Here is a 26920-nt window from a genome sequence, read left to right as displayed (position 1 = left end):
TTGTTAAAGTCCTGCCCATGCGTATGTTACGTCACACAAGAGGCCGATGTTGTGTTACATGTCATGCCCGTCATACCTCTTTTGCTTCCCTGATGCTGGTGTGCTGTCTGAAATCACACACTGAAGCAAGATGATATTGCCGTTGTTTGGTTCTGTGTAAAAATGCAAAGATGGCATAAGAAGGGACTTTGTAGCGGCCCTATAGTGTGATCTCTATGTAGAAAGGGCTTTATACTCTTATGTGTCACTCCTCACACAATTACTTCCATCACCTTTCGTGTAAACAGACATGTGTCACCACCTTGACTCTTCTTCAAATGTGGCCTATAAACACTTATCTTTCAGATGTGTTCACATGACATGTTTTATGAGGAACTTATTTTCAAGCATACACTGGCCTTAAGATGTCAGGCTATTTCTGACAGACGTTGGTTCTTGTAAGGAAAACATAAGTATAAGCTGGCAGGGCGTATTCACATTGGAGTGGAAAACAATGGTCTTGTGCTTTGCTTTCATTGTTGGTCAGCGCTGTATTTACCACTCCAGAACTTGTGGTGGCACTATACTGAAAATGGCACCACTGGGAGCTACAATACTGATGTCGCCAGCAAACCTTGCAACCTGTCAGAGAGAGAGACTCAAACTGTGTTTTTGTGACAAATGGTAGGTGCATCTGCCTCTGGCTATCTTCTTGTCATGTTTCAATATGAGGTTGATTTGTTATCGTACAGTTCTGGAAATCCAGAAACACAAGTGATAAGTTGCATCCAAAGTTGTCTGAACAAACAGCCAGTGCTCCATTTTCTGGCGAGACAGAGCTATTGTCCAGAGATCTAAAATGTAGTCACTGGGTTTTCATTTTAAGAGGACGGTGGAGTCATCTGTGTGGCCTGATTTGCATCTGCAGTATTTGCTACTAAAAATAAAAAGGATAAAACAACATTATCCTTAGCCTTAAACGAAAAGGCCAATGACAGAACAAACAGACAAGACAAACCACAAAAAGGGGGGTGAGGGTGGAAGAAGGAGAGGTGGAGTGCAGGGGAGGGGAGGTGGAGGAAAGAAAATGTGAGATCAGGCCCAAATCTGTGGGGAAGCGGTAGCTTGGGCCGGACGAGTTCACAGATGTTTTAAAGTGCTAATCTAATCTTTATGCCAGGCCTTCCCCCTCCTCTCTCTTTCTTTCCCCTCTCCCTGTCTCAGTTTTTTCTTCTTCTTTTCCTCCTTTTACTTTTTGGAGGGAGGTTGGAATGGCTGTGGCCTGTGTTAATGCATCTCAGGAGCATCATGTACTGCTGCTGCTCGCTGATGGGCCCTAGTTATTCATGTGCCTGTTATCAGCCCTGTTTTCAGACTCAGACACATGTGCGTTTGCAATGAAGCAGTCTGGAACCGAGAAAAAGTATAATGAAAAATAACCTTGCACAAAGCTGCCTATATGAAAGGATGAAAGGGAGGTAATGTAGCAAGAGGGAGAGATTGTCTTTTGGTTTTTAAGAATGTCACCCATGGTGATCATTCATCAAGTTCAATGACCTTCCTTTTTTTACACTCTGACACCTTATTGGTCCAAAGACTTTCCCTGTTATGTAAGCTCTGCCAAAAGTGTGTTGCATCTGTGCTATACGGCTCTGATACAGGATGACGGGGGATCACAATGACCTCTCGTGTTAGTGAAACTAATAAATTTAAGGAACCACTTTGAGTTTTAACTCATTTCCTCCTCTTGTCACTCTCTTCCTTGATTTTCCCTTTTGCTTTCTCTGCCTTCCTCCCTCTTGCTGCTCGATAGGAGGTAGACTCCGTGTCAGACAGTGGCTACATTGAAATACACCAACACCTCCCTCTGATTCAGCGGATGTGCTCGCACAGGAGTTAATCTCGCTCCACAGAATTTAACAGCAAACCCAAATCCTGTGGTTTAAGCCTCCTCCTGACATGCCTGACAAGAAACAAAGAGGCCACTGCCAGAAAAATCCCCCGGGTCACAAAACCTGGAAATATGGCCAGAGATTATAGGTGCATGTGGACCTCTGAGAAGAAATAAAGCACTGAATCATTTTCTTTGCAGAAGTTAATTACTTAACAGATTGTACCCTCATTGTGGTTTTTAATTTATGTATTTCACTTTCAATTTATTTGTTTTTACTCCTTGAGGTGATTTAAGGGGAGCAGTGGATGTGATTACTCGTCGTTGAGCCTGGTATTTGTTTCCTGTGTTATCCCATGACAGGGCATTCCTACCACTGACCCCCGGTTGCCGAAATTGCTGCACTTTGAATGTGCGAGTCATAAAATACAACACGATGAGTCCAAGCTGGCAACCGCCGCCAAACCTCTACTCACTCACATCCTTCTCTCTCCTTCGCCCCTGCCCCTTCTCTCTCTCTCTCTCCCTTTTCCTCTGTGTGCTGCTAAACATCTGGAGAAGAGCGATATCCTCCAAGTAAACAGACCAACAGCTGTCCACCAGCTCCTGTCTTTCTCCCTCGCCATCTCCTTCTTCCTTGATCACTTGTTCGTTCCTCCTTAAATTTCTCTCTCCTTTACTCAGTCATCCTGTCCCCCCGTCTCTGTTTCTTGTCTGCTGGCTCATCAACAGGTAGCCATCACTGATGGATGTGTTTACGATGCTGATACCCTGCATGTGTGGGCCTTGTGATTTGAGCAATGGGGGATACTGAGGACACAGACTGAGTGATGGTTATAGTTAAAAAAAAAAAAACAGCTTTGTGACTGCACTGAAATTTTTTTCCAGGGAGTCTGAAAGAGCCACAAAAATCAAAAGAAAATTCCCATTTATTTTAAGATGAGTCTCAATTTTGCAGTTTTGTTTATCATTGCAGTCAGGAATAATAACATTGTACTCACAGCAGCGTTGTGCACGTTCACCCTGAGCCAGCTCAGTTCTGTTCACACAGATTAAAATGAACTAGTTTGCGTTCATAGCTCACAATTAAAGTTTTAAACTAAGTCAGTCCCAAAATATGAACTAATTTACACTAATTTCTCCCATTTTTAAAAAATATAATAAAATCTTTTGATCATCTTTAACTTGCAGATATTTCCCAAGACTGGTCATATGCAACTCAATGTGTCATTTCAAATTCATTGCGGATGTGGCTGACATCCTGACTTGTTTTTGTCAGACCCAGCAGACACAAATTGCATTAAAATATGGGATTTATTTTCTTTGGAATCTGTACTGATTTGTCCATAAAACTCCTTCAAATATTCATGTAAACTGGCCTCAGCGGTATCGGTAGCTGCATCGTTTGAATTGCCAGTTGCACTAGCCATACAGATGTTGTGTCAAAGTCTGTTCCCCCATCAAAAAGTGTTTTCCGAGCCTGGTCTCACTCCGAAGTTGTCGAAATCCGGCGCTTGGGCAGTGACTTGCGGCATCACAAACCAATGAAAAAAGGTGTCCTTTAACATCGGCGTGATACATATATGATACATAATGCATATAACAGGCAGAACTTGACACGGTGCCCCAGAACGTCAACAACCAATGCACCCAGAGCACCTTGCACATCGTATCTGGGTGTGGAAGGTCCATGAGCAAAACATCAATATGTTACGAGGTCAGAGTGAGAATGTGTTGGTTTTCCTTGTGTTGAAATGTGCATTGCCAAGGACAAGGAAATGATTTGGTTCAGATTTAGGAAGGGGAAAACACTTATCAACAGGAAAACAATCTTTGACAAGACATGTATGACACGTGTAAAACACAGTGGGCATCATTAACTCACAAGCGTGAACAGCACTCACATTCATTATCTGCAAACGGATACGTTCAGTTCACCATTCACCAAAAACATAAACACATTCAATGAACGCACTCTTTTAGCGCATTCATGCTCAACATTGCTCATCGAGAAGTGTGATCACACAGTCAGACAGATTTCAAACAATTCCCTCAAGGCAGGGAAATGGTTGTTGGTCTGACAGGGCTCTGTCATGGTCTCACATGGGTTGCAAGTAAGGCATTTATATTGATTAATGAAACGTTTCAGATTAGCCAAACTGGTGACTTCCTGGTTCATACTGTTTAAAACTTAATGATGATCTGACCTCTCATCTGTTGACATTGTTGCAGTGATGTTGTGTTTCCAGATCACAGTGATTATGATGGCAGATACACTTTTTTCACAACTGATAGAAATGATGGCCCAATTTATGAAATAAGACCCAAGCTGTAAAGACCAAGATATAAACTTTAATGCTGGCTGTTTCATGGGAGAACTGAGAGGTTAATGTTGTGTTGGACTCTGCAGAGTCCAAATCTCTGCCTCCATCTTCAACACAGGTCTAATTAAAACTGAACGTAAGAACTTCCCCTTCCTCTTTGAGACTCCAATGGTATATTTCCCTGAGTGCATGCCTCTGGTGTCGAGAGCAAATCAGAGGCGGTGAGAGACGGTAGTAATGGCAGAAAGGAGGGAAGGAATGAATGCAATTTCCATTCAAGCAGGGACAGCATCCGCATTGTGAGACACCTGTAAAAACATCATTTTTCATCGTTGAGCTGTAAGGGAATGGGAGGAGGGAAGACGGAGATGAGATGAGAACACAAATGAAGAGATGGACAGATGACAGAGGAGGGAGAAAAAGAGTGGATGTGAATGGTACACAGACTTTTGGTTCATTCAGTGTTTAACCTGGTATCACTTTTGGTTAAGATACTACCTGGTATTTCAGGCAGAGACGACTGACGAGGATGAATTTAGGACAACAGCTGGTCCTTATGCAACATCTGCAGTGCAACACCAAACACACATGCACACAGAGTGGGAGAAAAAGAGACGTACACTTCCAGAGACAGCCCTCCCTGACTTCAGGGGTCAGGGTCCTGGCTCGTGACATGTCTGCTTCCGGTCGGCCTGCTCTGCATTTTGACGTGCTGCACCTGCCTCGCTCTGCGACCCACAGGTCCAATTTTTCGGTTTCAGCATGAGTCTGTCTTTGAAGCTATGGGGTGAAACCCAAAACTCTTGCTATCTGTTTTCTGTGTTGCAGACTGAAACCATCAACTCAGCAGCAGCAGCAGCAGCAGCAGCAGCAGCAGCAGAAGCAGACAACTGGTAGATACATCCACATCTGCTACAGTGATTTGGGACACTATCATTTTATTGTGTGACACACTATATGTATCAAACTGCAATTTAGTGTACTTAAGGGGTTAGCATGATTGAAAACTGTTTCTGATGTCCAAAAGGGAATATTTTGCAGCCATAAAGGGTCCGTGACCCCGGCAGTATAAGTGATGCCCTCATACTTCTGCTGATGGTATATCACTGTCATCTTGGCTTTTATTTTACTTTGCTGCGTAGAAAAAAACTGCAGGCGCACAGCTGTAGCTGCGCCTCCCACAAATTTTCACAAGTAGAACTGATCGCAGCAAATATATGGAAAATATTTTGGAACAAGAGAGGATGTTTTTAAAGTAGCCTATAGCAGGGCCGTAATCACCTCTTCAGCACTAGGGGGGACCATTCTCAATATACACCTTCTGTGACCAAACCCTCCAGGTGGTTCTGGAGGAAATTCCCCCAGGATACATTTAGAAACTTAACAGCTGACTGACCATTTTGAATGACAAATTTTCAGTCGGGGGTTTTTAAGGTTTTAATGACTGAGTGCCATTTTAGGAAGCTAGCATGTGGTAAACATGTGGTCCACATCCTCCTCCTCTTCATCATCATCCACCTGAATATCAATATCTGACCTGCTGAAAGTCTGAGTTATGAAATTATACTGTGGGCCCCATCCCTCTGTCTTGTCGTGACTGTGTCCCACCACCACATTTTCTACACTGATTTTTGGTCAAACATCTCTCTAAAGACTCCTGACAGATGCAAAAACAAAGAAAATCAAACCTGATCCAACAAGTTAAATGGTGGACGAAAGTATCGGACTCAATATGCAAATGTGATCGACACAACGTGAAGTTGTATTTATTGTTGGACGTGCGACAACGCTTTACAAAGACTATAACAGCTGACAGTGATAGAGCCTATGTAACACTCCTACATTCTAGTTTTCCATTTTTGAATTCATTTGAAAGTAATGAAATATTAAATGATTGTACCGATCCACAGCAGTTTGTGAGGTACGGCAACAAAACTTGCACAAACTACACCCAGAACTGCAGTGCGTCGTAATACTAGAACCAGTAGTGATATTACATTTGTACATTTGGTAATGATTATTTCAGACAGCGATGCGTGGTTGACTGTCGTAGCATTTTAAGCATATTGAATATTAAAGGGAGATATGTCCCTTTCAATGTATACTGTTATTACCATCAAGGCCTACGGAGTTTCCAAAGTTCTTAGCTGTTCTCTCTGAATACATTTGTATTATCTTGTGTGCAACAAATGGTCAAATTCAGAGTTTATTTAGTCATCACATTAAAATATAAAAGTAGTAATCCCATATGTGCTTTAGCTATCATTATATATGTAGGCTAAAGTGGGTGGGCTGCACAGTTGACCCAGCAGTTTAACAGAGAGGTGGGAATACTACAGTTTTTGTGGACCGGGCAGGTAGGCAGCAGTCTGTCAGTCTGCTGGGGACACCAGGGACAAATGAGGCTGCTTCTGTCTGTTGATCACCTTAGCTCTGTCCGTGTGGGCGGGAAGAGTGGCAGGTCAGTCCTCAAGATATCTGTCCACACTCTTGACTACACAGCAGTCAACCAGGAACCAATCCCCACGTCTGCCATATGTGTATGACATCTCTCTGTTGAGCCATTGTTGCTGGTATGATACTAAATAACTGGGATGTGCTCCAAAGTTCAACAGCAGCACTGTTTGCTGACAGGTTTTGAAATGCTGACATGGAGAGCTGGACTCTGGTTCATTATTTAACAACCTGAGCAAGTTACATTTTACAATCACACACAAATTATAGTTTTTTAAGCCTGATTTTTGAGAGTCAGATTGTCAGTGGTGGGGATTATAAATTTACTGTGCATGCATTTAGGAAACATCCAACCACAAAGCTTAAAAATACAGGATATTTTAAGACTTTTACAGAAGTGCTCCCTCTCGAACATCACTTATGACCCACTGAAAGTATGTGATGGTTTATTTTTCTGCATAGACTCTGCCCTCTGTCTGGTTTTACTTATTTTTTCTTCTGTGCTGAGGACATTTATGGGCGTGTGTACCCCAACTGCACTCAGGTGAGGTTGGGGTTTTCTAAAATTGCAGTGACCAGGTGCCAGACCATAAGCAGCAGACAAACACAGCACTGAAAAAACACAAATATAGCAAGGCAAGACACCTACCGACAACGAGTCTGGTGCTGGCGAGCATCTTTACAATCAGTAACCAACTACACTCCTGCATCATTTATCTTTCAGATTCTGATTAAGTTTTGGATTATGAGCCAATTCTGGATGAAATCTGCAACTCTGGTAACATGTTTTCTTCCCAACCAAGGTAAAGTGTTGCTATACTGTAGCTTCAATTTGCACCTTAGACTAGCTTAATCTCCATAGCAACAGTGGCCGAGGCTCATGGGTATGCTAGTGTTTAGCACCATCTGCCATGCCAAGCTGGCTGTAATTTATATGATCATCAACATAACATAAATGACAGGATCGTTTTCTTGGAAACTTGTGTGTCTATGTTGAGTAACATTGAGGAGATCATTAAATAATAACATTTTAAACAGTACTTCAAAGTTGGGAAACTTTTTTTTTTCAGTAGAAAGTCAAATATTCTGTTAGAGGAGGAGAGGAATGGAGTTGCTGTGGGGGACACTGGACACTGCACCACTTTTTGTAAACCATACTCTGGTTGTAATTATCTAAAAATCCCTGATAGATCATGTCCACTCCTTGTGTGAAGAATGCTCTGTAATGTGAGGCATTTGTACTCCCTCCTGCTGTCCCGGTGCTTATCTGGCGTACATCAGAGATAAATCCAGACACCTGGTCAGAAGCACAGCCATGTGTCCGAGCAGCCCTGTCCCTGGGAGTAACCCTGCTTCTCCGTAACCCCCCTGCATGATTTATGGACTGGGGGAAGGTGTTCCTCAGGGCTGACTGGGTCAAGGCTGCTTCTACCCAGCCTCAAACAGACTCTACACCTGACAAGATAAGCCTGGTCATATCCTGTCTTTGTGCTCCACAACCTCACCCTTAAAAATTCATAACCAGAGCACTTGTGAGAGGAAGGAGAGGGGGAGAAAATGTGTTTCAAAGGTAGGTATGAGATAGAGGCAGCATGCAGCCTTGATAAAGGGAGAGGTTAAAGTGTGGTGAGCTAGAACTGCACATTTTTTTAACCCCCAGACACAACAAGTAAATGTAAGTCTCAAGTACTGCTATGCTTCCTTTAAAACAATCACTGCAATTTTAAAGTAGAATGCATGTTATGTGATGCCCTAACAGTGTTATGGTTTCAGCTTTGCCTCTCCCTTGTGTTTCCTGTTTCCCCTTCATAGTGTCTTTGTTTTCAGTCTGTCTTGATGTGTTTGCAGGGCATGGTCTTCTGGTTCTCTCCTCCTGCCAATCCCCCTGAGTTGACACTTCGTCTTTTTGTATTCTCGGACATCAATTCACAAGCTAGCCTCAACCATAACCCGCCACGTCCAGCCTCATTCTTGTCTTCTGCCTCTGGATTTGGACTGCTCTACCTTCAGCTAATCTGCCTGCTCTGCTTCACCATTCCCTGCCCACCTCAGCTGTCATTTCATCAGGCCTTTAGCTCCACTTCATCAAACTACAATAAACTGCCTGTAACCAATCCCTGTTTCCTGGTTGTGTTTGCGTTTTGGGCCCTAAATTAAACTGCCACAACAAACAGTGGAAAAAATGGAAACAACTGGTAATAATAACTAACACTTACATTGACGCTCTTTGGTAACTGGAGATAGCTAGCAATACCTACCAGGGAAAACAACAGCACAGATCTCTTCCTGTTTGGTTGGCAATGGTTGTGTCTTAAATTTGAGCCTTCATTTGACTGGAAGATTGTATCCAGTTAAAAAGACAGAATGAATCAAATTGGGGCTTATACGAAAACAGTCTATATGCTGATGACGTCAACATTTACTTTAATGATAAATTTCACTTTAGCATTCATATTTAATTTCTCACTTTAAAGCAGCTTTATAATTGTGACATATATATTTTATTAGCTTGTGCCAGCTCTTGACTGAAGCTATATACACATTTTAAAATTTATATTCCATGTTCTTTTTAAGGCTCCACCATTTCATCGGAAATATTTTCTATTGTTTTTCAGCATTTCGTGTGAATTCCCTTAAAATTCAGCATGAAATATTAAAGATCTGTGGAAACTTTGGGATCTCCACCAGAATTTGAAATAAACTTCTGTGGGTTTGAACAAAGTTAGGCAACACAGCATGAGTTTGAAAAGACTGTTGCACCAGCAAGATTCAGGTTCTGGTTTCATACAACCTAATTTTTGTGGTTTTTGCCATCATTCCTGTCCAAAATCATATTCCAAAGACAACCAAGGAACACGAGTCAGTGTTTGCTGTACAAATATAATACCCATGTTGTAGCAAACTGCAATTTTTCCTTCATTGTGAAGTGCCAGAACAGGGACATTTCACATATCAGTGATTTATTTATTTATATTTTCAATCCAATCAGCAGCACAATGAACTAACAGGTCAGGGCTTATCAATAATGTCTCCACTCATTCATCATGAGGGACAAACAGACTGTTTAACAGCTGTTTTTAATTTAGCCCCTGGGAGTACAAGGACTCGATGGGTCAGATTAAAAGAGGAAAAAGGTCTAGGAGCGAAAACTGTGTCAGGATGGGCAGGTGATTGACAAATAGGCTGAGATAGAAAAGAGGTTGAAGAAGATGTGATTTGGGAAGGGGATGCTGACGGATGAGAGCGATAGATGAGTCAGAAGGAAGGTGGAATAAAGAATGGATTGTAGGTGAAAGAGTGAGAAGGAGGTCATGTGGGGAAAAGGCCAGAAGTTAGCCCATGAGATGGAACATACTGGCACTAACCCAAAGTGTTATCTACAAGAGCTCTGTAGAGCAGCAGAGGTACAAACCATCTGTGAACATGATATTACATGACACATCTTATGTGACTTTATCTGCCTCCACACTTTCTTGTCTTTGTCTTTGCTTACTTTTTCTCTTCACACGCACACGCACACACACACACACACACGTATGCATACTCCTGTTGAGAGGTGTTGAGAGGTGAAACATGCAAAGGAAGTAAGATTGGGTCATTCCAGCCGTATGCATTTCATGCTAAAATAACAGCTAAAGGCTCATTTATGCTCAACAACATATACAAATACGTAAATGGATGGAGCCTTTTGTCTGTACTCTTCATGGGTGCGTTTTTTACGAAAGCTTGCAGATATAGACAAAACAGAGCAGTGGCATCCTGGAGGGCAGTGTAGTGTAGTTCAAGTGAGACATGACCGTATGAAACAATGAAGACATTTTAAAAAATGGCAGCATAGAACAATAAAAAGAATTCTCTGTCCACATGTCGCAATGTATTTAAGTAAAGTAAGTATGTAAAATGTATTTATACAACCACAGTGAAATGTCGATGAAGAGCTGCAGACAACAGGCTCTTACTGCACCTCTGCAAACAGCTCTATTCTAACAGGTGAACTTCTTTTACCTGCCCTGCTGTGTGATGGAAAAACACATGAAACAAAAATTACAGGGGACTTCAGTCGTGGATCAGTACTCCTGCTTTTAAACGTCATCATTTAAGACCAGCCATCATCAGTTTTAAGACACACCTTCAAGAAGGGAGCCTTGCTGTAATGGAAATGCAGATCCACGCTGTGCTGGGCTGACAGCTCAAACCAAGCCAAGCCAAGCCAGCCCATGACTGACTGGGCTACCTTTAAGAGGATGTATTTATCCACCACCACATCATCTAATGAATATGAAAGAATGCCGTTATAAGATTAGAGTACACAGCATTTTATGATTATTTACCCGCAGTTCTGTGTTTAAAATCAAACCTTAATTTATGGCAAGATAGTAATCCCAGGTGAGAGTGAGAAGAGTGATGCAAGTCCGGATAAAAGAGTCTTGGATATAATAGAGAGGATGGGCTGGGTGAGGATTTTTTATTTTGATTGTTCATGTTCTGATGTAGTCAGTAGCATCCCAGTTACTGCAGCTGCTTTGTTGATTGTCATTGGGTGACATACACCGCATCTGTCTGCTCTCCTCAGGCACACCAAATCACTCTGTGTCCTCTCACAGGTTGTGTGCGTCACTCACCTGTAAGATGCAGTGAGCTCGTCCATCTGGTGGTGGCTGCAGTGGGCAGGATCCTCTTCTCAAACACGCAGGAATGTGGAGGTCAGAGATGCTGTTGAGTTAGTTCGACCCCGGAATTTAAGAATGACCTGCAGCTGTGTGTGGAAAACTTCTGCTCTTCCCTCTTATTCCCTCCATCTACATTTCCTCTCTGTCTTTCCACCTCCATGTGTGATATCTGGGATCAGAAACACTGTTCACAGGTGGTGGTGTGAAGTGACAGAGTGGTTCACTGGTTTTTGCAATTAAACCTCACAGCTGTTTTGATGTAATTTGAAGCTGCATGGTAATAATTCCACTGTAGACTGAAGTATAAAGGCTTCTTTCATGCACTCAGGACCCAGGAGAAGAAAGCGACTTGCACAAAGGAGAGAATATTTGATGCAAAAGAAAAGTCACGTGACATCTGTGCTGTTTGCTCTGTTTATTAGAGGTATATTGTCAAACATTTTACAAGCTGTTGCTTAAATGTTTCCATTTAGAGAGAAAAATGCAACACTGAAAAACAATTACTAAGCTCAGCAGAGAACACTTTTAAAGCCCCTGTTTGAAAGGCACTAAAGTCCCTGTTTTAATGTCAGTCCTCCTTTTTTCTTGACACATGCAGACACAACTAGCAAAGACACCTGTTGTTACACACTTCAGTAGCTACAATACACACAGCTTTCAATTGACTTGTTAGTTGAGCTCTTAAAGGCAACACCACTTATGTCTGCTATCATGTGAAGGACACCGAAATGTGTGCGATGATAAAGGTGGGAGGTCGAAGTAACACAGACTGCTGATTCAATACACTGAACAGTTGTACGAATGTAAAGCTACCATAACTTACTTCATGTGGACGGCAGGCTTTCTGTTTGCTGTATGCTCTGTTGAGTGCACGTATCTTAAATATTTTCAAGATTAAATACACCATATTGCTGCTATTTAAATACATAATGTGTCTTTTTAAGTTAGAATCGCCATTCAGTGGAATTATGTATCACAAGACAACCATCACTTGGATTTTCTTCACGTCTGCAAAAGAAATGTACAAAAAAAGTCTCTTTTTTTAAATAATAGTGATAGTAGTACATTCAAACAATAGCATAATAGTTCCTCAGCATTATTGTTGTGGTTTTAAATAGCTTGTGATGTAGGGGTGCTTGTGAGGGGACGGTCTGTTGTTATGTTAATGTTCATAAAAACAGATGCACCCTACTTCTTGGGTCAAATACTGCAGAAACAACACTCACATAAAGTTTAGATGCTAGTGCCATCGTCGTATTGCTAATGCTGATGATCATCAGGAGGTCCATCAGGAAGTTTTTTCAGGAGCTTAAACTGTGTTTCCAGGAGTGCCTACTCTGAATATTTACCATTTGGCTGCTAAACACATGTGCGTGTGCCTGTCGGACAGTCGTGTGAGAGTGAGATGAGTGGCAAACATTGGAATATAGAATAGACACCTTCTGATGTTAAAGCGCTAGTTTCTGTCGGTTGATGGTGTAAACAGCTGCATCATCGCTAAATGGGAAAAAATGAAAAGTCATTGCTGGCAGTTTACCTGTGTTGACCATATTTCTGTTCCTCTACCTTATTGTCTAATCATTTATCCTGTCGTGTGGCAGATTACGTCTGTTCCTCTCTCATTTTCTTTCTGTGCCTGACCCTTTTTCTTGCTCCTGATAATGAAGATTTAGCTGCTATAGCCATTCCCTTATCTCCCTCCTCTCCATTCATACCTTCCTACGCTGCTACATTTGTCTCTATCAGTCACCAGGTCTGTTTGCAGTTAGGTTGCTCCCACAGTCTTGTCTTTCCACCATCTGCCTTTTCATGCTTCTGTCTTTCTCCTATTCCCTCGATGCTCCTCTGTCCACACCTGGCTTTCTCTTGGTGAGTCCTCCAGCCCACTATCGGCAGCCGCAGCCCTCCACCACCATGTCCTGGTAATTCTTCAGCACCACTCGGTCTTGAGGGTCCAGGTAGAGCAGGGCGATGGGGCTGAGGGAGGTGGGGACGCAGCAGGCCCGGGGCACAGCTCCGTTCACAGAGTTTACCAAAGTTTGCACCATGGCGTGGCTAGAGGAGTTCATGTGGTCGGCCAGAGGAAAGCGACACTCTCCCAGGCAGAAGAAGGCGTCGTAGCCGCTGGGTGCAATGATCCACTTGTGCCAGCCCACATCGTTGAAATCTACATATAGAGGATGACGACGGCATCTGTTGCGGGACAGGCGTTTCAGTTTTGCAGCACGACCACCATTTCTTTTCACCCTTCCACGTTCGCTCCAACTGACCCCTCCTTTATCACCCCCCCAGCCCGGTATTGTGTACGCCTTTTTTCTACCCCTTATCGATGTTTGGTCTCTATTGCGGCCCTTGCTGCTGCTCCTGGCCCTCTCTTTTGTCCCTCTCATTTTTCTCCCTCTCATTCTCTGGCCTCCACCGGTGGGTCTCCTGCCATGTTTGACTAAGGGCTCTCCACGCCCGTCATGACTATAAGTCACCAAAAGAGGTCTTTCCTGGGCCCAGTTGTGCTCGTCCTGACCCACGGACCTGCATACCCTCAGGTGTCCCTGTTTGTGTTTCTCTGCCTCCTCCTCGCCTGCAGCAGAGGGGAGGCTCTGCTCAGGGAGCGAGGTGGTGCTGTTCTCAGGTCTGACCTCCAGGAGGAAGCCCAGACTGCCAGTCTCAGCAAGGGCCTTCTGGAGGAGCTCTGCACTCAGGCTAAAAGCTTCCCAGAAACCACTTGTTTTGTGGCTTTGGAGGCCGGTGGTGAGTAACCTTGTCTCCAGCAGGGTGGGCTCAGGGTCCTCATGGTGCTCAGTGAGGTATAGGTTTAGTCTGTGGGACCCAGGACCCAGGGAGGCTCTGTCACTGCGGAGGAGCCGCAGCTCAGCGGAGAGCACCCTCTCATCCTGAGGGATGGAGGAAACATTGAAAGAGATGTGCACCCTCTTGTGATCCTCTGCTTTGGAACTGTCCTCAAGGGGCTCTACAAGAACAAGAGATAAGGGGGTACAAGAGTGTGGTTTAAACTTACTTAGATATGATATATGATCTTTCTTGAATGATCTCAAAACCAGGAGAATAATCTACCAATATCAGCAAATAAGTTACCAAAGTATAACAGGTAGTATATGACACTGTTAGCTCCAACTTTTTGTTCTTTGCTAGAAGTGACTGAGTAAACTGAACAACTACAACCAGTGATTTGTACCTACATGTGTTGGTACTCTAAATTTAAGGCAGTAAATGGTGCACTTGGCTTGTAGTTTGTGCTTGTGTGAAGTACTGTATGTACTTTTGTAATTTTATTTTTGTCTCCTCTTCTTTTACTTTTATAATTGTACACTCTATTTATTGTATTTGTATCAAAGGCTGGATTAGTGACAATACATTGACTACAGAATTGCATTTTCTTGTCAAGAACTCTTTAATTTGAAAGGGTCAGCCGTTCCCACATCAGCATGCACTGAGTGATTCAAAATTTGCTGCAAGGACACTGTGTCAAAATCAAGTTTAAGGAGCTCCTGGCCCTGGCACAACAAGTCGACAGTCGGCCGTTAATCAATGTCTGGCCGTCAGTGAGTGTCTGTAGCCCTAGTTTTGGCAGTGTGTCCCGCACCGATGACAGTTGGCCTTTGTCGGCCCTTGTCGGCTAATTTATGGCTGATTTAGCGTGTTGATTGTGCGTCACAGACGATTGCATGAAGTCACTTTATCTGGCAGTTCAGTCACAAGAAGAGAGACAGAAGTGAGGTAAGCCAACAAGCAGATAAAGTCAAGAGGGCGTGAGATCAAACTTGTTACTTGTTTTATTAGGTAAGATTATTTTTGAGCAGAAACGGTTCGTAACGGTTTGTGTTATTATTCGCTAGCGCACAGAAAATATAATTCGTTCTTTCAACATCAGGTTGTGTTGTTAATGTGCTAACTGGCTAACTAGCATCTTGAATCTGTCCTGTGGGTCTTATGGTTTCTCTTTTTGAATGACCAATACAGACTAGTTTTTTCCAGAGACAGGGTTATTTCCTCTCACCCAGGTGCACATGCTTGTTGGCTGTTGTCTTTGGTGTTTGCGGTTAATTGTGCAGGTTTTTGGCCGACTTGATGCAATGCTAGTTTGTTGATGTCAGTTTGGCAGGTCTGGGCCTTTAGTTTACTCTCCCCACAAAATGCATTCTCCTGTCCTAATAATTTTGTGTTTAATCAAATTAAACTACAAACTAATGAAAGAGAAGACATATTCCAGAAGTGGTAGCACTAGAGGTAATTGGAACTTGGAGGTGACTGACACAGGGTGGTAGGTGGGGGATCAGCAGGGGCCCAACAGCACATGTTTGCTCTGATCAGAACTGCAGTGCAGAGTCCAAAACACACTTCCCCTCAGTTGATCTAAGTATGCTGTCTCACACATGTTTTGAAAGACGACTTTAGGGTTGTGACAGCCCATCTTATCTAAGAGCACACAGATGGATCTTACTCAGTGTTTAGATTGTTAAACAGTGAGTCACAACGAACATCTGCAACTGTCATAAATAAGATCTTTAAACTTTGTCTGTGGCTAATAAATGAATCCCACAAGAGTGTAAGAGCAGCTTCCCTGGAGCAAAAGTTCAAAGGCCAAACTCAACTTTAACAATTATTTTATATCTTTGAATCAAAGTTTACATCCGGTAAAATAGGATGGCAGCATGGCGTCATGTTGTGCCAGTGAGCTTACCATTGTGGTGAAAGCTGCGTACGGTGTTAGCCTTCTGGATGTGCTGGCTGGGGAAGCTAAATGAAGGGTCCTCCAGTAGATGGTACTGCTGCTGATGAAAGCGATATAGATCTAGAAGGTACCCGGGAACCGGCACGCCAGGACGAGGGTCAGGCTTCGACTGCAGGCCGAGCCGGCTCAGGAGGAGATTCTGGATGGTCTGAGCCAGACTGGGATCCAAGAGGAGGGAACCAGCTGGTGGGTGCGACAAGGAGGAAGGCACGGGAGCCACCCTGCCATGGTCGATGTTACTGGTGTCTCCACCCTGGCGACCAGACGAGGCTTGAGGTAGCAGCAGGACCATGAGGAGCAGGAGGTTAGCAGGGAACATGGTGGACCTGGAGGGAGACAGGGAGGTGAGGAGAGACGATGGGAGGACAGATATGGTGGAGAAAAGAAGGGAGGAAGCGATAAATAAAAGACATTATAGAAGCAATCTAAGCCTCAAAAGACAAATTTGTGAAGGCCGATTGTGCGACGTTTTTTTTAAAATTCATTTTAAATTCAAGTGTTTTGAATTTCATGTTCAAACACAATATGAAATTTGCAAAAGAGATAGCTGCTCTGGGATGCTCAGGACTCTGTATATCATGCTTATGTCTTCTCCTTCCTGGACACACTAGTTTCTCATTAGTCCTCAGCCTTCATGTGGCATATGTTCAAGAAATTTACTGTCCACATATCCACATGAAGTTGTTTGCTTGTTACTTCTGGCTGCAGAAACAGTGCCACTTTGTTTTTTCTCTGTTAATTTATAGCGAGCTTCTTGCCCCCAAGGCCCATATATCTCCTAGGACACCTAAGCAGGAGTAATTAAACCGTCTCTATCTGTAATTTAATCATGCTGTGTATCTGTGTGTGAAGGGGATCACAGCGCTGTGTATGAAAGACATAGAGCATTAATCAGACTGCAGACTCTAGTGACATGTAGAGACGAGTCACAATGACAGATAGCTAGATTTCTCTTCTCCCTTTTCAAATCATTGGAGTATATGTGCATTAAAACATCCAGAAGATTATTTAACGTTGTCTGCATGAGTCAAGAAGATGGAAAGCTCTTCATTTAAAAGCCTAAATTAACTAAATTATCCCTTAAACTACAGGTGCAGAATATAGACAAACCCTCACCAAACCCTCTCAAGGTTAAATACTGCATTTAGAATTTGGGTGCTGGGAAATTTCTTTTGTTCCCATCTGGATGTTCAAAAGCATTACATTGCCCTTCTCAATGGCATTGGACTTTTGCAGGCCAGGAAGATAATTGATCTAATAGAAGAACATGGACATACCTTGACATTGATGTATATTGCCAAAGGGAAAGAAAAGAGCTTTGTCTCTATGTAGAATATCTGGGAAGTCACAATTTTAAATGATTTTAACTATGAGCACTAACTGTTTTCCTTCGGAGGTTGTGGATATGCAATATATTGACATGAAATTTCAAGTGAAATATATAATTTAAGCTAGTAACGAATCCTGATGTAAAGTTTGCCAGTGTGTGCAAAGGTGTCTGCCACATAACTGTATGTACTATACACTTGTTGCATGGTTGTGTGTCAAACGCAATGGCCTGTTTCACAGCTTCAATCTGCAGAAAACTCTGAAAATGTAAAATAAGGAGACAGAAGAGATGGACGATCAGATTTCATTAGTGGTTTGTGCAAAAAACAGATCACAGAATTCCCACACGTTCTTATCTCAGGTTGTCAAACACCAATGAAGTGTTGTGACCCCAGGCGTCTTGTAGCGACGCCCAGGCCGCACAGCTGATGTTTTGAAATGGTCACGTTTAGGTATAATAAGTATGTTTATGGGAGACGTCAGTGTGCAATGACGGTACATAAATTGCGTAACATTACACTAAAACAACACTGACTTTTGCTCTGACACTGGACATGAACTGTGGTCTCCTGGCTGAAAGTCCAGTTTTGTTTGACCCATCCACCTCCTCTCCCACCCACCCTACGCAGACATTCTCACTCTTTATACCACATGCGTTGCTCTCAGTGTTAAGTACTGCCGCAGATGAGATGGGTTTACACTGGAGTAAGCTGATGGCCCTGTGCATCTCAAGACACTAAAGTCTGCCTTACACGTTGATATCACATGCCAAGGGTCGTGACAAAGTGGCGGCATTTGAAGCTCTGGAAATGAGAGTGGGCTGAGAATACATGATAACAGTGGCCTTTTGTTGAAAAAGCCAACATGCAGTTTAGCTGTGCATGCACTGATAATGCCGTGCTGCCGGCAATCCGTGGTTTGCTCTTTGGGTACTCTTGAACCTCTATTGGTTATCTTAAATATCTCTTGTATGGGTCCCTACATAGAGAGGATTACATGCACCTATGCAGAAGTGTCTTTTGAGCTTTTCCCACTGTACTGTTGTGTAATGAAGTCCCTGTCACAATGATGAGCTCCCCCTCTTCTCACATTAACACCAGCACCTGCCTCATTCACTCAATGTTTTGATTACTGAAACAGAATTCTGACCAAAACCCCTCAGGCGCCTCCACGTTGCTTCTTTCGGTTTAACTCGACTCTGTTAACAGCCTCTTCCAGCCAACTCAAAACAAGTGATCAGCTTATCTCTCCCTCCTTGACTCATTGTTCAGTGCGGGAACACGAACACAGACAGAGGGTCACACAATTACCACTGTGACCTGGCTAACACCCTGCACCTCTGTAGTGCAGGTGTTAATAATAACTGAGCCAGTAATTAGAAACCAGCAAGTTAACAGCCCTCTTGACCTGAAGAGGTCGAGGTGAGGTGTAAAAGAGTCGGAGCAAAGGAGTCAAACTGCAAATGAACTTAAGTGCAACATCATAGAGTAGAACAGAATTGAGTCATGCACCCACTGATGCCCAGGTTGACTGGCCACATAAAAATGATCTTCTTTCAAAAGACAGTGCACCTGTCTATCAAAGAAGAACTGCAAGATTTATCTCTTTCCTTGTCCGAGCACTGCATATCTCTCTCCTCAATCTCCTTATCTCATCTCTCTAAGGGACAGAGAATTGATTAAGCCCTCCACAGCGAGATAACAGAGGTGTTTATGGCCAAGCGAACACATAATGACACTGTAATGGCCGCTAATCTCACCACACTGTCAGAAAAAGGGTTAAAAGGAGGTCACAGGTGTGAAGGTGTGTATGTTTTTATGCATTGTGTGTTGCTCATGTGGTGTGTGGTTCAAAGGGCAGGCCTGGGAAAATAAGCCACGTCCAAGCGTGGGATTGTTGCTGGCTATCCATTAAGCTCTCGCAGCCACACCCAGGGCTGTTTCACCTGAGGCAACGAAGCAGAGGACAATTACAGATTAGACACTCTGCTGGACAGCCTCTCCCATATACTGTGGAGGCTTGTAAAGCAGATTAAGGATAACAACACCACCTCGCTCCTGTACTTTCCTCACCTACAAAACCACCCAGGTGACTCCGAGGTTCAAAGGTTCAGTCGTCACACAGCAGGGTGTGTCACAGGCTGCACGAGGCAGAGAAACACGGACGAAAAGAAAGACAGAGACTTGCGAGCAGAGGCCAGGTCGCCCTACATCACTTTGACATACATACAGCCTCTCTCTTCTCCCTTTGTGTCTGTGTTGTGACTGGGTCTGTCTAATTTAAACCAGGCAAAGAGGATCCAGGCTTAATTTAGCATCTTCATGTGTCATGTGCTGGTGTTGACTCATTCCAGTTCACTGAAAAAAACAGACATTTTCATGATTACACCCCCCGCCAGTTCCTGCTTTTATATCTGACTACCCCTGCTTCCCTGTACACTTTTTATTCTCCCTGGCAGGAATGTGGACTAATCCAATGTTCTTGGGGGATAAAGTAGAGAGCTATATGATGAATGGGTCCCTGATAAGGTGAGATGAAGGGTTGAGGCCACAGTAGCAGCAGCGCTCATGCATCTCCCTGTATGCATGCATGCAGCTCAGTCTATTAGACATATTAGATTTGACCTGACCTCCTGTGCAGACAGTGGCGTGACCCTGGCGCGCGGCAGTCGAGTGTCGTCGCCGGCCTGCCCCGTGCCTTTCTGAACTTGCTGATTAAAACCTCTGACCTCCGACATCCGTTCCGAACTCCTGCTTTTGTGGTGTTTCTATCTCGCTGCCTCTCTTTTTATCTGTTTATTTCAAACCCTGCTCCCTTTCCCCTTCCTCCTTCCTCTTTGCATTCCTCGAACTTTGTCCTTTTGCTTTGTGCTCTGTGCTGTCATACAATATGGAACTGCTTTTCTCCTCTCTGTTTCCTCCTCTCGTCTCTCTTGATTCATCCATCATAACTTTCTGATTTCCCCGTGTTCTTTCTTGTTGACAGTATCTGTTTTTCTGCTTCTCTGCCTCACCTTCCCCATTCCCTATCTCCCTCTCTCCCTTTCCTCCTCTCCTATTAGTGTTGCTCTTTTTCCTAGGCCTTAAATGAATGGTGTTTTTGCGGAAGAGTGCGGCGGACTGCTGCCGGGGCCAGAGGGCCGGAGTGTCACCGCAGCCGGCTGATTTATCCACCGCCGCTGTCTTCATGTTACGCCTGGTCCCTCAACTTTCCCTTCCTGTTGTTCTTCCCGTGTTTCTTTTCCCAAATTCCTCCTCTCATTCTCCCTGATCCACCCCCCCTCCCCTTCCAGCTCTCATTTTTCTATGCTGCCGTCTCATTCTTTCAGAACACGATACGTGCAGCGTACATGCCACAGGGTGAATTTTCTCTCTCTGAGCTTACTCACATACTCAAGAATATGTCATGTCAGACAGCCCCGTGAGCCCAAATGTGATGTACATAGGCACACCTGAGAACACTTCTGAGGATACATCTGTATTTACTGCTGCTCTTATTCCACTTGCAACTGTGCCATACAAACTGAGCATGCATGCCACAGTCTGTATAATTAACTGCGAGGTTATGACTGCACAACACTTCTTATGCTTAACTAGTCATTAATGCATGACTTTGAGCTGTGGAGTTAATCTATAATGAGGCCGGGGGGTGGGGTGAAAAATATCCAAAACAGTTGTGGAGTTGTGGTTCTGCTCGCTGAGGCGTGACAGATGAAATCATTAGAACAATATTCCAGGTAGGGTGCTGCATGGTTTTATTGGACTCTATTAGAACAACTCTGTAATTCATCCCAGCTGGACCGATTAGCTTGCTAATGACCCAGACGTCAAACACACACATGTCCATGTTAAGAACAGTACAGGGCTTAAACACATGCTAACCGCCAGGCAGAGTGAGCACTAACACGTACGCACAAACACGCGCCAAGACGTGGAACTGTGGAGGAGCAGGGCTGTAAATATGTGAGAGCGATTGGAAATAGATTTAGACACACACACACATGCACACATGCTGGTGTGGTTTAACGGACATTCAGGAGTGGAGTAGTCCCGGTTCTTCCCTGCTCTAACCCCACTGATCAGGTATCACGTCTACACACACTCACACTGTTTTGGCTTCATCAACCGGTTGCATTTACAACTTGTCTCTTTCATCCTCATGCTTCCTTTTTCTCCTCAGTTCCTCCTCTTTTGTCCCGGCCCTGGGATGCCCGGAGGTCTCAGTGTCACATGTGCATTGTGGTTAACAGGAGGCCCTGCTGAGGCACAACACTGCACAGGCATCAATGGAAACACTGACATATCTAACCCATGACTGCTGAAAGCTCGGAGACTGCCCTCATCGTGTGTCTGACAGCTAAACCGATGTGAAATACAGAACAAAAACACGCCTCTGCTTTTCACATTAAAGCCGCTGAGCGTTAACACTGAGGGCCAATTCATTCTGTGTATGCTGCAGCGCTGGTGAGTTACGTTACGCTCTTTGAACTCATAATGGGCGCATTATTCCTGGACAAGATTTTGATTGAGCAACACAGTGTGCCAGCGGTGTATGCATGTGCAGTAGTGTGTGTGTGTGTGTGTGTGTGTTTTTCCCTTGAGTGACTAATGGCTTCAGCAGCACAGTTCCTGTGGCCTGTGGCTTGACAGACAGACAGATGTGTGTGTATATGTGTGTGTGAAAGGGATGTAGTACTCACGTCCAGGTGTGGTGGGATGTATGCAGAGTCCATGGTTTATCCTTGAGCTCCAGTGTTACGATCCCTCGGCTCTCGCTCTCGCTCCTTTGGACAGAATGGACAAAGTGGACTGTTTACCTCTTCTCTCTTTTACCTCTCTCAAGGTAACCAGTGTCTGTCCCTTCTATGTCTCCTATGTAAGTGGACAGTAGGTAATGCTGCTCTCTCCATGTTTTCCTCTCCCCTCTCTGCTCCCTCGCTCAGCTGCTCATCCTGTTGTCAGTGTCAGATAAGCAAACTCTTAAAAACATCCACCGGCTTCCCCTCTGCCTGCCTGACCTCTGCAAGTGGGCAACTCCCTTTCCCTGTTGCCTGCACTGATTGTTTAAAACACACTGGTGTCGCCGCGGTGCATATGGAAGCTGCAGGAGGAAAATGAGTTGTGTCTGTCTGTCAGTCTGTCTGTACTGTGCTGTATCACCGGCAACAACTCCCTCTAGTTCCTAAACCTCCTTACTATGTCTCTCTCCCTTCCTCTCCACTCTGTTCCTCCCTTTTGTATTCTCCTCCCCTTTTCCTCTCTCTCTCTTTTTCACTCGCTCTCCCACACACACACATATATACACCCTTTTTTTTTTTGCTTTTTTTCCCTACAATATACTAAGTGCCCAGCTGGTAAACTCAGTTTAACTCTAATTGACTTTCCTGGCCACTAAGATCCTCCCAAAATGTGATGTCACTAAGACCGGCCCAAGCAAATTTACAGGCTGTTATCTCTGTCTCTCTCACATACACACACACACACACACACACACATGCAAATAACCATGATATTCTCTTTCTCACACACGCAGTCACACTAAAATCAAACCAAACACACTCAAACAGACGAGGATGCACTCCAGCACACATGCACACGACTGTTCCAGATAACCCCGAGGTCAGCACTCGGAAGTCAGACTGATTATTTTCCCACAATTCCTCCTTTAACAAACTCACCTGCTGCTTTCCATTGGGACCATTTTACGTTTTGGCCAACATGCTCGCAGACAATCGCGCCGACATTATAAATACAGGCCCCATGACACTGAATAAGAGCACACAGAGTCAGTTACAAGAGAAAGGTATGAATGGATGACTCATAACAGCTGCCATGAAGTCACCTCAGTTGAGTTTTGTGATTGGATGGAAGTAAACGTCGAGGTAAGAAAAAAAAAAGAAAGAGCTGTACTTCACTACGGGTTGAAGCAAGGTGCATGCGTCCTTCCAGCGCAGAGCGGGTGGCGGGGTGAATTTGTATTCATGGGGTGGGCCCATGAGAAAACGTCTCTTTAGGATGCATCGTCTCACATATTAGATCTCATCTGGAGAATCACTTGCCCACGTCCCTCTGCTCCTCCTCTCTGTCCCCTCCACTTGCTCTTCCCGTCCACTCTCATACACACACAGAAAAAAAAAAAAAACTCTCATCCACAGACCTCATTCATCCCCGAGGCTGAGTAATTGTCCCAACGCAACTTTACACACAAACACACACTCCCTCTGCTCTTGTAACAAACATTTTTCCTTTTGGATTTTTTTCCCTGTCATTGATAGAACTGGGTTGATGTCAGATTCAGTGCAGTTTTGTAAATCATGTTGAAATGTGAGAAAAGAAATGACATAATGTGAGAAAATTATTTAACATTTGTACATTTTCACACATCATCCTCTGTGGTATAAATGGCAGAATAGAAACTGAACTTAATTTCACAGTCATATGAATAAATCATTTAGCTGGGAGTTGCAGTACAGAACGTGACCTTCATCAGGGGTTAAACTTTTACATCAGCAAACACCCACCATGAGTCCTTCAGTAAAGCACTGAACTCAACTTTACAACATATTCAAACCCCCAACTGTCAAATAGCATTGCTTGGTCAGTGGCCCTACACATCAGACTAGGTACCCCTCCAGTATCACTACTGGATGCTCAGGGACAGCGTGTCAGTTTATGCTGGTTACATGCACTTTGTCTTTTTAAAATAAACTTCTGTTTTCACAGGAAAGAATTTCTGCTCGTTAATGCATCGTCTTTTTCAAATAACCTTTGAACGTAGGTAGAAAACTTCGTCTTAAGTTTAACTTCCCTGGGCTTACGCAACAAAAGTATGTGAAAGGTTAGAAAAAACATCATGGTTTGGCTTAAAATAAGTACGTTTGTTAGTAACGTAATATAACGTCACATTAAATATGGCACACACGTCGTGACATATGTCTCTAGTAAAGTATGCTACACATACAGGTACTACAATACTATGTTATCACTAAAATAACTCAATTGCAGGGGCGTAAATGTAGACAGTGCGGGCAGTGCAGTTGCACTGTGGCCCACAGCGTCAGGGGGCCCAACAATGGGTTGGCCCTTGCAAGTGATTCAGGTTGCCACCTCAGAAAAATGCTTGTGTTCAAAGAAGAACTTATATGTTAATTTAAAAATGTTGCCATTTGCTATTAATTATTGAAAAGGCAAACTCCATCTCGTCATCGTTTTGATTGCTGGGTAATGTTTATGTCGTCCAGTGTCAAGTCTCTTTTTGATCATGTGATGAGACGATATGACACATGGTTGCTAGTTTAGGTGCAAAACCTGGCACTAGGGCCCCTCATAACAGCCTGCACTGAAGCCCGTTGTAACCTTACGCCACTGCTCAATTGACTTTTGGTTTCGCACAGGAAACAAAGAGCGGTCTCCCAGGTGAAAGTCTCAAGTTTGTTTGACCCATCTGACTCCTCGTCCACCTCATGGAGTTTCTTACTCTTTATACTACGGCAGTTGCCTGGAGTGTCAAAATACACTCATGCGTCTCATACTGCTGCTAAAGGGTGCCTTTGTTCATCACTGTCTGACACTGAGGGCCACTGACCAAGCGTCAGTATTTGACGAGTCGGGAGTGCGGCCTGGTTGACAGTGAAGCCTGGCGGCCCCCTGAGTCTCACTCTCTGGGTGTTATCAGCCCCCAGTGAATCCTCTGTTCATCCCCTCGGGCTCTTTTACTCCATTTAACCCCACCTCCATCCCTTTATTCTAATTAACTAATATGCTACCACAATCTTTTTTTTGTTAATTAACTGACCATTTCCTAAAAGCATACTATTAAGTTCTTAGATTGACTTCATACCATTCAGCCAGCTGTTGTTTTTAGTTAACTTTAGCATGCAGTGAAAATTCAAATTGGCCATTTACATCTCATTACAGTGACTATTAATAAGATGCCTCCTTGTTTTTTGTTAAATGTTGTGAGTGTTTTCTAATACTGTTTTTCTTTGTCGGTGCATTTAAGGAAACTCCAGTATTTGAGAGTCAAAACAATAACCTTGAAGATGAACATGGACACTCTTGAAGCATAGTTTAAATGTGTTGTTGTAGGTATAGGAGCTTCTTACAAACCCATCAAAGCACCACTGGGGTGAGTTTCACAATAACTATGGCCCTTGTTTGCAGCTGTATTACCATAACATAAAACAATAAAAGCACTGTTATGCTTGCAGTGATGGACTGCATAACTCAAGCAAGTTTAGTAACTTGAAATTGTTTCCCTGCATGAGTTGAACCCAGCAGCTGCCTGAAGGGTGATAAAATCTGTCATATTCAACATATAGTCAGCAGAAACGGAAAATATACACATACATTTTTAGAAAGCCTCTTAAACCTCACTGACCCACAGGTGGGAGGGTCATTATGAATTCATGTTGAGCAGCCAAACTTTAAACTCAAGTTTCCAGAGACATCAAATATGTCAGGGTAAATTTAGAGGAAACATGTTAAAATGATGCAGAAGACATTCAGAATATCTCCATTTGATGGGTTTGAATATTTTATTTAGTGTAACTGAAAACATGAAATCAAAAGCATGTGTTACTTTAAGACAATGTGGTCGCCTTTAAGATGATTTTACAAACTTTAAAGGGGACCTATGATACTTTTCCTTATTTTCTGTCACATAGTGTTACAGTGTTGGTTGTTTATATTAAAGGCACTGTATGTAAGAATGTGGCCAAAACGGTTACTGCACTCAAATTCAAAATACTGCCGTGAGTCGTGTCCGCTCCCCCTCCCCTACAGATTCGAGGTACGCTGGAGACTGATTTGTTTGCCCATGGGCGGTTGCCGTGGCAGGGCCGTGTCGCAGCGTCCTTGATCTTCAGTTTTCCAGCGGATCCTTCAAGCAAGTCTGGCTTCTCTGCTGCTAACACTGCTGCCGGGATACAGCTGAGGAGGAGCCGACTGTTACTGCTATGTACCAGGACACTGCTAATGCTGCTTGCCGTGCTGCTGTAGCTCAGTCGTAACTGTAACTGATGCTGAGACTCTACTGACTGTGTGACTGGTAGACGGCGGTGGGTGGCGCAACAGGCCAAAACACAAATTCAAAACATAAACATGATTTGCGGACCGTAAAATATTTTTTTAAATGCGAATATTCTGGCTGTACTATTGTTGTCGGTGAGATCAGTATGTTATATGAACATTATTCCTTAGTCTCTGTGACATATTAGGAGGATTTTATGACTATTTGCTTTAGATTTCTTACATATAGCTCCTTTAAATGTGGCCAAAATTTCAAAAGTAATCCCTGTGACCAAAACCCTCAGGCTTCACACCACTCTGAATACTCTCTTTCTACTTTGGAGACAACCTGACATCAGCTCATGATTTCTTCGCTTGTCTGCTCCAGGCATGTTACTGCAAGAGTTTACATTACGTAGCTACACTGCTACATGTAGCTACATGCTAATGTCAAGGAAACACGTAATCGTCGTTGCTAGTGTTGTTCATTTCTCCATGGTTTCACATCATATTCC

General features: G+C 43.6%; 1 protein-coding gene across 1 annotated transcript; it reads right to left on the bottom strand.

The window, feature by feature from the left end:
- Positions 1-11718: 11718 nt before the first annotated feature.
- Positions 11719-22609, bottom strand: bmp16 (bone morphogenetic protein 16). The gene is made up of 3 exons (XM_050073179.1): positions 22097-22609; positions 16018-16394; positions 11719-14286 (listed from the first exon to the last, which is right to left on the bottom strand). Exons 2-3 carry the CDS (start codon positions 16385-16387, stop codon positions 13205-13207), a joined length of 1452 nt encoding a protein of 483 aa, XP_049929136.1. The 5' UTR covers positions 16388-16394; positions 22097-22609; the 3' UTR covers positions 11719-13204.
- Positions 22610-26920: the final 4311 nt, after the last annotated feature.

The sequence above is a fragment of the Epinephelus moara genome, chromosome 2 (genome assembly GCF_006386435.1).
Source record: "Epinephelus moara isolate mb chromosome 2, YSFRI_EMoa_1.0, whole genome shotgun sequence".
NCBI classification, from domain to species: domain Eukaryota; kingdom Metazoa; phylum Chordata; class Actinopteri; order Perciformes; family Serranidae; genus Epinephelus; species Epinephelus moara.
This window is presented reverse-complemented; position numbering and strand designations above follow the sequence as displayed.

Bases quoted from the DNA above. Each gene is read 5' to 3' on its own strand.
- bmp16 (XM_050073179.1), bottom strand. From the start codon at position 16,387: ATGTTCCCTGCTAACCTCCTGCTCCTCATGGTCCTGCTGCTACCTCAA. The intron at 14,287-16,017 runs GTAAGCTCACTG...TTGTTCTTGTAG, and splicing joins ACGCAGCTTTCACCACAATG to AGCCCCTTGAGGACAGTTCC.